Raw genomic sequence first — 11,252 nt, forward strand, 5'->3', positions numbered from 1 at the left:
ACCTCTTACCTGAATATTGCGTTTCTTTTTCGTGGTAACGTCAAACGGGTCATTGATATAGATCTAGTTCATTATTGACATCAAATTCCTTCGAAAAAGTACCATGGATAAAACGGAATCTAGACAATCGGTATCATAATTCAGCAAACAGTGTAACTGAGTTGTCTACAGATAAAAATAATCTTCATTTGGCGATTTAGTCGACGACATTCGAAAGAATGTGCAAACTTCAAACTTCGGGTTCTCCGTACTGTCGACGAGGCGGTGGTTTCTACTTTCGGTTTGATAATTGATCTGATTGGTTAGTAAATTTACGTCATTATTTTGTCAAACATTTGTAAATAAAACTCTGCTTTCATTTCAATTCGTAATAACAGCGAAAAGAATAAAAAAAAATATATTAAGACAAGAAATCTAAATTGTGAAGTTTGAAATATTATTCCGGAATAAGTAAAACGATATTTCGATTCGGAAATTAGAATTAAATAGTAATTTCCTGTTTTAAAAACGCGGCATTCAACATTTTACAGGTTCTGCATTATACACATTTTACGGTAAGTTAGTGATGTTTTATTTATAAATGAATTGGTTATAATGACTTATTATTTAAAAGAGACATATATCTTTTCCGAAATATCCGTTGATTCGACGGTTATGGCTGAAGTCATTTTACCGGCATACGACTCTGTCCGTCCGGAGTTTTCAAAACAAATGAAAAACCGTAGAAATATACTGTGATAGCATTTACAGTAGTGTCTTAGCCGATAGGCATACATCATATGCATGTTTCTGGACAAAGTCTTTACGCATTAGAAATACATTTATATAATTTATTTGCCATATAAACAATGATGTTAAATTTAGACTGATGCATATCCCAATGATAGTACGTACACAACAAGGACGTATATGAGAAGGATAAGTCACACTGGGTTTTTGGGAAGTACAAGGCAGGAGCTTTTATGTTTGTGCACTGACAGTGACGTTGGGCGACGACTGATTTTCCTTTGATATCCGCCGGCGCAGCCTTTGATGTAGCTTGCGGGTGCGAGGGTTACCGTCTTACTTTCTGAAACGGGCGTCATTTCATGAGCTGTCGTTTTTTAAACGAAATTTTTTCTAACGAAAATTTAAGACATATCTTCTAAATCTTCTGTCTTTAAAGCAAGTGATAAACATTGTGAAATTTAATAAACTTTATATTGGTGTTTCGTTTGATTCGATATGACAAGTATTTGTTGTGAAAATGGTTTTTATTCCTGGTTCATGGGTGTCTCGCATGGTGTTTAGTAATGTAAAGAGATAGTCACGAATCCTTCTCACTTACAAATCCTTGGTACACAACAAGTACTTAATCCAACGCGTCTGTTGCTGTACGATTTCCCACGCAAATCTAGTCAATAAAAACTTCTTCTGATAGAAGACACTAGCATGCTGATTTCCACAAAAAATGTCTCAAAATTCGTCTGTGATCATACAAGTACATATGTGCGATGGCGAGAATTGGTACTCAGCGAGAACTGGTCGCTTGCCAACTAGTTGACGTCAATATGAGAAACTTCTGATTGGCAATATCGACATCTGTACTACTTGATGACCGTATATCAACAACAGCACCTGTAACATCTGAAGTGCTACAAGAGACAGTTTTTGGACCGCTGCTATCCAAAGCCTTTATAAACGATCTACCAAACAGGTTGGGCACATGGATAAGGATAATTTGAACATTATGATACCAATTTTCGTTCGAAACAATAGAGCAATAATTACCTTAATTAGTTTAATTATACCTCATCAAAACTGCTTTCAATATGTTTGAATGATCGTTATAAACAACCACTGCAAGTTTCAGGAGTCGGTTTTGAGCGGAAGCATTTTTATCTTCAAAAATGTTGTTTACCGTCAGTTTTGTATAGCTATAAAAAGCTATTATAGCAATATATCGCTATAATAGCAATACATTTACATGTGCCCAACCTGCTAGAGACAACATGCTCCAAAGTCAAGCTTTTTGGTGATGACAGCCTCCTATATCGTGAGATCAAGTCTGAGGCAGATGCAAGATTGCTCCAGCAGGACCTGTTATCTTTGGAACATTAGGCAAAGGACTGGTTTTCAATGCAGACATATGTGTGGTATTGAGTATTGCCTGGAAAAGGAAACCATTCAAGACCAACTACACCTTCCACTGCCATGTTCTAGAGGAAGTAGAATCATGGGAGTTACAATCAGCAAGACCTTATTCATAAGTGCAACATACATATCGACATGGTAACTTCCAAGGCAAATAGAACTATTAGATAATTTTATCGCAACCTGAGAGAATGCAAAACATCAGCAAGGTCCAGATCAGCCTATCAAACACTGGTATAAGCCAACATTTGAATATGCCTCGTCTGTCTGGGACCTTCCAACAACCCTCCAAATCAAATGATGACATCATTGCTACAGCAGCTGGACTGGGAATCATTATCAATCAGGAGGGCTAAGATTTGACTAATATTGATGTACAAGATTTACCACCAATCACAGCACTATCTTGTACAAAGTGCTCTTAGAACTACAAAAGGACAAGCCATCCACATACCATCATCCCACAGAGATATCTACAAAGCATCATTTTTCCATAGAACCATTCGAGACTGGAACAGACTTCCAGGTTCATCTATCGAAGCAACCAGTCTGGACAGATTTCGCAATAAACAAGGCAGTCTACCACCAGCCTTGTTTGGAGCGATATGAGGCACCTGATGTTTTCATCTTTTAAATTGCTACCTACTGTGGACTGTCTGCATTTGAGACATCATTTAGTTACGCAAATGCAGGATTCTGTGAAATGGAAAAGGATAAAGTTATATTAAACATTTTCATCAAAAAAGGGTGTCATGATTTTTACATGGCACCATCACTAAAAATTATCAATCTAAAGAAAAACAAATTTCATTATCTAAATGTTTGTAATAGTCACAAACAAATCATCTTTATTTTTTACTATGGGGTGAAAATTACATGTAAAACCCAATCAACTATACACTAAATATCCCCGATTGCTATACACTGTCAATGGAGAGCACCTAACTTTTAGGTCATCTGACCCAAAGGGTCAGGATGACCTATTGTCATCATGCACCATCTGTCGTCGTGCACCGTAATGCGCCGTGCGTAAACTTTTCATTCAAACAACTTCTTCACAAGAACCGAAAGTTCCAGGATACTCACATGGGTCTGCAGTATGCTGGGATGAAGGGCTATATAGCTACCAAGTTTCTGCAAATGAATGACCTTGACCTTCGATTCATTCAAGTTCAAGGGAGTCAAACAGGCTAAAATCTTTAAATAACTTCTTCTCAAGAACCAAAAGGCCCAGGGTACTCGTATTTGGCCTGTTGCATGCTGGGATGAAGGGCTACCAAGTTTGTTCAAGTGAATGACTTTGATCTTCATTCAAGGTCACAGGGGTCAAATAGGCTTAAATCTTTAAACAATTTCTTGTAAATAACTGAGAGTGCTAGAGACTGGATATTTGATTTGTAGCATGGTTGGGATCAAGGGATTTCATTCATGGTCTAACTCATTAAATATATCAGAACCTGAACTACTTCTGATAAGAGTTCTTTTGTATTGCCTTAATTGTTTGCCACTACTATATTCTTTGAGGTGTTGTATTGTGCCAATAGTCAGATGACCGTTAAGGCCCATGGGCCTCTTGTTTAAATGAATGACCTTGAACTTCATCCAAGGTCACAGGGGTCAAATAGGCTTAAATCTTAAAACAAATTCTTGTGAATAACTAAGAGGCCTAGAGACCTGATATTGGGCCTGTGGCATGCTGGGATGAAGGGTGTATACCAAGTTTGTTCAAATGAATGACCTTGACCTTCATTCAAGGTCACAGATGTCAAATAGGCTAAAATCTTTAAACGACTTCTTGTGAATAACTAAGAGGCCTAGAGATCTTATATTAGCCTTTGGCATGCTGGGATGAAGGGCCAAGTAAATGGATATTGGACTTCTAGTATTGTGAGGATCAAGGGGCCTTTATTCATGGTCTAATTCATCAAATATTTCAGAACATGAACTTCTTCTATTGAAAGAGTCCTTTTGTATTAATTTAATTGTTTGCCACTACTTTATTCTTTGACGTGTTGTATTGTGCCAATTATTAATAGTCAGATGACCGTTAAGGCCCATGGGCCTCTTGCTTTAAAACATTTCAATGGCTATTCTACAACTACAAATCAAAACTTACTATCAACATGATTAGATATGATTGCATATATATCTTTCATCAATATTTTGGATATTGAGTTTGAGTCAAATTATTTTTTAAATTGCAAAGTCCACAAGTGAAGGGTATCTCAACTACTTTACAGTATCAATATCATATACTGTCTTTCATTGGTACAATTGTATAATAAATTATTTATGTGCATTTTAGATGGCAGACACTCCTAATGAATTCAAGTTGAAGAATGCTCCTACAGATGGAATTTCAGCTGCAAAATTTGGTCCTAATTCCAGTCAGTTTTTGTTAGTATCATCCTGGGATACGTCGGTCCGTCTATATGATGTTGTGGCTAATAACATGCGATTATCCTATCAACATCCAACTCCAGTATTGGATTGTTGTTTCCATGTAAGTTTTATTGTGGTACCACATTTGGTTTAGGTCCTGAAGATTTTCAAAATTTATTTCAAAGATGACATTGTTGAAAAGTATAAATGTTGTATTTAATTTCCTATTAAATTAAAACTTTTTTGATAGCATGCATGTCATTACACTATGAAATATGTTATACTTTACCACTGTGTGCAAAACATGACTACCTATACATGTACAGACTACATGTATTTATTTCATAATATATGTACTGGTATATATATTATAATGGTCACATAATTTGCAATTGGAACACACATGTTTTTTTGGCAAATAAATCTCACTGATAATCAAACCTGTCATATGATATCCTATTAATTGGCTGCATTTATTAATAATCAAAAATGAAAAGTTCACACGATTAACAAAACAATTAAAGATTTACAAAAACATTAACTTGAATATTGATTTGTAACTGTTTTACCAATTGAAATGTTATAGGATGCTGTACATTCCTACAGTGGAGGGCTGGACAACACAGTAATGATGTTTGATTTCAATACAAGCACAGGTAAAAATTTATTTGTTTATATCATAATTGAACATTTTTTACAAAAATTCTTAAATGTAAATCTCACAATGAAAATATTTTCTTATCTTATTGGTTTTATAATTCATTTTTTGTTTAGATTTAAATGGATGTATATATAAGAGCACTTGTACATGTATACAAATTCTTAATTAGACAGATTTCAGTGATGAAATTTAAAGCGATGATTCTTTGATTTTACTGCCCAGGAACCACTGTAGGAACACACGACTCAGCTGTAAGATGTGTAGAGTACTGCCCTAGTGTAAATGTGGTCATCACTGGTAGTTGGGACTCGACAGTGAAACTGTGGGACCCCCGAACGCCGTGTGGGGCAGGCTCCTTCAGTCAACCAGATAAAGTATAAACATCATTTGAACTCAACCGCTAAACTGTTTTCAACACAGTATTTTTCTCACATTTGGTTGTTGACCGTTTTCCTAAAATATCTGTAAACCATTTTACTGTTTTACTACATATTATGACATCATGACATGCCCAATGTACCAGATAGGGGCCACGGTGGCTGAGTGGTTAAGATGTCTCGACATATTACCACAAGGCCTCCACCTCTGGGTCGCGAGTTCGAATCCTATGTGGGGCAGTTTCCAGGAACTGACCGTTGTCGGTGGTACCATGCCCTGTAACTTTCAAAATGGTAAAAAAAGTATTTTCCATGTGCGAAAGATGTAAAATTGTATATCGAAAAAAACATTTTTTCCATAATTTCCGGGAAAAAATGCACACAAAATTCTAAAAATATAGTGAGTTTATCAAGGGGAACTAAGGAACCTTTATTCAGCCTCAAATGCACCCAAAAGTCACTGATGACAATAGGAAAGAATTATATCACATAATTGGCTTCATTTCAATTAGCTATGTGTAAATAAATATCGGATAAGAGGTGCAACAACACTATTAAGACTGAATCAATATGTAATTTATCAACACATTCATTAGAGACTGAATCAATATGTAATTTATCAACAAATTCATTAGAGACTGAATCAATATGTAATTTATCAACAAATTCATTAGAGACTGAATCAATATGTAATTTATCAACAAATTCATTACAGACTGAATCAATATGTAATTTATCAACGAATTCATTAGAGACTGAATCAATATGAAATTTATCAACAAATTCATTAGAGACTTATCATGAATCAATATGAAATTTATCAACAAATTCATTACAGACTGAATCAATATGTAATTTATCAACAAATTCATTAGAGACTGAATCAATATGTAATTTATCAACAAATTCATTAGAGACTGAATCAATATGTAATTTATCAACAAATTCATTAATGACTGAATCAATATGAAATTTATCAACAAATGAGACTGAATCAATATATAATTTATCAACAAATTCATTACAGACTGAATCAATATGAAATTTATCAACAAATTCATTAGAGACTGATCATGAATCAATATGAAATTTATCAACAAATTCATTAGAGACTGAATCGGTATGAAATTTATCAATAAATATATTAGAGACTGAATCAATATATGATTTATCAACACATTCATTGGTGACTGAATCAATATGAAATTTATCAACAAAATCATTAGAGACTGAATCAATATGAAATTCATCAACAAATTCATTAAAGAATGAATCAATATGAAATTTATCAACAAATTCATTAGAGACTGAATCAGTATCAACAAATTCATGAATTGTAAGATTGTCTTTAAGACCTATAGTTAATTACAGGTGTACACTATGTCTGTGTGTGGGGACAGACTGGTAGTTGGTACAGCAGGCCGCAAGATATTGGTGTGGGACCTACGTAACATGGGATACGTCCAGCAGCGGCGGGAATCCAGCCTCAAATACCAGACACGCTGTATTCGATGTTTCCCCAACAAACAAGGCTATGTTCTTAGCTCAATAGAGGGTAAGGCAATAAATAGTACATTTCTATTCCGTCATATTACAAAGTTACCTCCCTTGCAATTAAATAGGTATCGATTGTGACGTCATTATATTATGTGAGCAAAATTCATGTTGTTTTCTCTTAAAAAGTATGACACTTGCAAACGCATGACATAAAAATCAATACCAACCTGCAAGGGCAGATAACATTAAAAAAAAAAGGAGTTAATGTGAAAGGTCTAATTCTACCTTGAAATTGGCAATTTAGTTATACTCTGATGTGACTTATACATGTATCATATTGTTTCAGGCCGAGTTGCTGTTGAGTACCTTGACCCAAGTCCAGAGGTACAGAAGAAAAAGTATGCCTTCAAATGTCACCGTATTAAAGAGAATGGAATAGAATCTATCTACCCAGTCAATGCTATAGCATTTCACACTCAACACAACACCTTCGCCTCCGGGGGCTCGGACGGCTTCGTCAACATCTGGGACGGCTTCAATAAGAAGCGATTGTGTCAATTCCATAGGTAAGTATTGGTTTCAGAACTTTTAATTGCATTTCTTTCTGAATTCATAAGCAATGTAATTATCCCCTGCCTAACGAAGTTGATGGGGGATATACAAATGGGTTCCGTCCGTCCGTCTGTCCGTCTGTCCGTCCGTACGAATGGTTTCCGGAGCATAATTTTAAAACCAGTAGAGATATTTCCACGAAACTTTATACACACATTGGTCTTATGGTCTAGTAGTGCCTTTTGCTATTTTTAGGTTTTCATTTTTTGCATTTTTTCCGTAACCATGAAAACATTGCTGAAAATATCATATTTTTGTACCAGGTTCGTTTCCAGAGCATAACTCTAAAACCAGCAGAGATATTTCCATGAAACTTCATAGACACATTGTTCTTATGGTCTAGTAGTGCCTTTTGCTATTTTTAGGTTTTCATTTTTTGCACTTTTTCTGTAACCATGGAAACATTGCTGAAAATATCATATTTTTGTACCAGGTTCGTTTACGCAGCATAACTGGAAAACCGGTTGAGATATATGCACGGAACTCCATAGGCACATTAGTCTTATGGTCTAGTAGTGCCTTTTGCTATTTTAAGGTTTTCACTTTTTGTACTTTTTTCTTTAACCATGGAAACATTGCTGAAAATGGCAGATTTTTGTGTAAGAATCGTTTCCGGAGCACAACTCTAAAACCAGCAGAGATATTTCCATGAAACTTCATAGACACATTTTATATTGTGTGTAGGACTTCTAATTTTGTATTATGCTTTACTTGTTATTTAATATGCATGCAGTAAAACTCTGATATATCAATACTCAATTACTATGAACATTTACTTAATCCCTATGTAACTCGTCGCTGTTTAAAACAAAATAAAAAATCGCACTGTTAGCTGCTGAACTTTGTTAAAGCTAAGATCAATTCTGGTATTTTTCAAAGAAGCAAATGTTTTCAAAGTTGGTTTCACTTTGTTAAAAAAAACATAAATATGTTTTGTTTATATTCTTCAATTGCAGTTGGGTTTTAAAATACTTTCCCTATACTCTTACTAGCATATGAAATTAATGCATTAATTGATTTAGCTCTCTATTGGCGGGGGATCTGAATGACTGTCCTTGTTAAATTTGAGAATTTTACAAAAAAAATATCTTCAAGTCATAAACATTATAACTGTATTTTTTTATCACAGATATCCAAATGGAATCTCGTCCCTGGCCTTCAGCCATGATGGACAGGCTTTAGCAATAGCCACATCCTATATGTATGAAGCAGATGAGATCAAGGACATACCAGAAGATGCTATATATATTCGAAATGTCAGTGACCAAGAAACAAAACCAAAGTCTTGAAAGTTATGGTGTACAAAAGACAAGGGCTGTGTTCATGGAAAACGTTTCCAAAATATGGGAGTATGGGACCCAAATATGTTTTGCTGCAATTTCGAATTATGTTAGTTATATAACAGTTGTGAGCATTTATTATCATTAACATTGTCAGAAGAGTAAAGAATCTATGGCATTGATCATTTGAGTTCATTCATGAAAGAGAGTACAGACCTTGTGGAGTTATTCTGCATTCTGGTCAGACAAGACGTGTTTACCAACGACAGTATCCTATGTATGTCTGCTAAAGATGTGTGCTCACAATGCCCCGATTCATTCAGACATTAATTCAAAAGTGTTTGTTCAGAATTAAAAACAAAGCAATTGTTCATCACAGCACTATTTTACTGCTATTTTACTTAATTTAAGTGGTTAATGTGCTGTTAAGGCATTCTGTTGTTATGTTACCTTCACAGTGACAGAGTGGTTAAGATTGGAGATGTGGGTTGTGATACAATTCATATCAATGCAGGGGGCCAAAATACGATTACGCCTACCGTGATATGTAAGAAACTGATGACTACAGATTAAGTGGGCTATTTCCACAAACAGTTCTTTCAGAAATTTCGAAATGAAAATAATAGTGTATGTTGTAGAACTAATCAAATGGCAGCTGGGAAATATTTCTGTATCATGTTTGGACTTCAAATAGGACAAATTTTACTGAAATCAATTTACATGTTTTCACATTGATGTACAGTTTAAAAATGTTTTGCCTTTTAATGTCTTAATTTCCTTTTGATATATGTGTGGCAAAGCATATCAGAAAACAACAGAATTTATGAAAGTATTTAGCTACACAGTACATCATGCATAGACGTAAAAATTGATACTTGCTCAGAACATCAAACTCCTCATAAATGTACAGTAAAACACACTGTGTTACGTGTGCTGTATAAAGACATATAAACTTTGTTCATGTCATGTTTATCTATTTTTATGAGTGTATGTAGGTGTTTGTAATGCAAACATATATATATATATGAAAAGTATTCTTTACATTGTTGTCCATTTTGATGAGAGAGAAAAAAATTACAATGATCCTAAAATCCATTCATTAACATGGCATAATGTAATTATATTTACTTGTATTTTATCTTTTAAGCCTGAATTAGTAATTTCATGAGTTTCGGAACGCGTCATTGTAAAATATGTACATACAACTTTCCTGTCGTAACTTTCCTTTTCTTTTCTTTTTCTACAAACACTTTTCACTTCTCAATTCCCTGAAGCTTTCATTTTGGTTGATTATGTATATAACATTACATCATAATTGATAGTTTGAGTGCTGTCTCAGGTAAAAGCCATAATATAATTATATTGTATAAGAAATAGTTTCAATTTGATATTTTCAGATATAAAATGTCATGAAATGGATTTTGGAACATCCTGAATTCTTTATCTTGTATGGCTGCTACATGTAAAACACATTGTTCAGAGCATTCCTAGCAGAAGTTCACCTGAAGTTAGGTTTCTTCAGAGGAAAAGACTTAGAAAAGAGGCAGAAATGATGGTGTATACTATCAACCAGAGCTGTTTTTGTTTAGATGGTTTGATTTGGTTGGACCTTGTTGTTCGTTTGTAAATTTACTACAGTTTTGTGATTTTATATTGTGTTCAGATGAGCCTTAACAATACAGGCCAGTACAAAAACCTGCAGGTCCGCCAGGATTTATACTTGAGTACATTAGTTTCACAAAATTTAACGTTCCAATCAGTCCAACCAGTGTAAACCAAAACAGACCTGTTGTCTCCATCGATATCAGCTATAGAAACATATGTATTTTTCTTCCTGTGTGCTGCTGTAACAATACATTACATACTGGGTAGATAATGTATAGTTATACATTCAATAACATGTTTAATCATCTATCAGTATATTGCATGGCGTATTGGTATTTATAGTACCTTAATTAAAATGAAATTACAAATCTATCAAAGATATATTTGTACATTACCGTAAGAGTAACAGATTCCAGGTTAATAAATTATGGAGAATTTACTGACTGGTTCTACTTGTGTTCGAGATGTACATGTATACTATAAACCAAATTCTTTTTGCATCGACTTCATTTCGCATTTTTATGCCCAATCACTTGTCACTGCTGCCATTTAAGTGTGATCTGGACTTCTAGGGTCCCACTTTACCTGTAGTTATACCATATTTTATCACCAGCAAAATGCTCAAAATTTAAATGCAAATATAACGTTGGTTTACAGTGTTTTACCTTAAAATTTGATGGTATTTGGTCTCCACCTAAATCAAAC

At 34.4% G+C, this 11,252-nt stretch overlaps 2 protein-coding genes across 2 annotated transcripts in view; one reads left to right on the plus strand and one right to left on the minus strand.

The window, feature by feature from the left end:
- The window catches only part of LOC138334941 (uncharacterized), a 42,457-nt gene extending 42,188 nt beyond the window's left edge, over positions 1-269 (minus strand). Inside the window, exon 1 of the mRNA XM_069283815.1 lies at positions 10-269. The gene's annotated coding sequence lies outside the window, so the exon portion shown is untranslated. The remainder of the gene's footprint in view (positions 1-9) is intronic.
- A 181-nt stretch (positions 270-450) lies between these two features.
- On the plus strand, positions 451-10,986 carry LOC138334944 (mitotic checkpoint protein BUB3-like). The gene is made up of 7 exons (XM_069283818.1): positions 451-554; positions 4,439-4,636; positions 5,102-5,171; positions 5,399-5,550; positions 6,925-7,108; positions 7,397-7,616; positions 8,792-10,986. Exons 2-7 carry the CDS (start codon positions 4,439-4,441, stop codon positions 8,949-8,951), a joined length of 984 nt encoding a protein of 327 aa, XP_069139919.1. The 5' UTR covers positions 451-554; the 3' UTR covers positions 8,952-10,986.
- The last annotated feature ends 266 nt before the right edge of the window (positions 10,987-11,252 follow it).

The sequence above is a fragment of the Argopecten irradians genome, chromosome 11, assembly GCF_041381155.1.
Source record: "Argopecten irradians isolate NY chromosome 11, Ai_NY, whole genome shotgun sequence".
Taxonomy (NCBI): domain Eukaryota; kingdom Metazoa; phylum Mollusca; class Bivalvia; order Pectinida; family Pectinidae; genus Argopecten; species Argopecten irradians.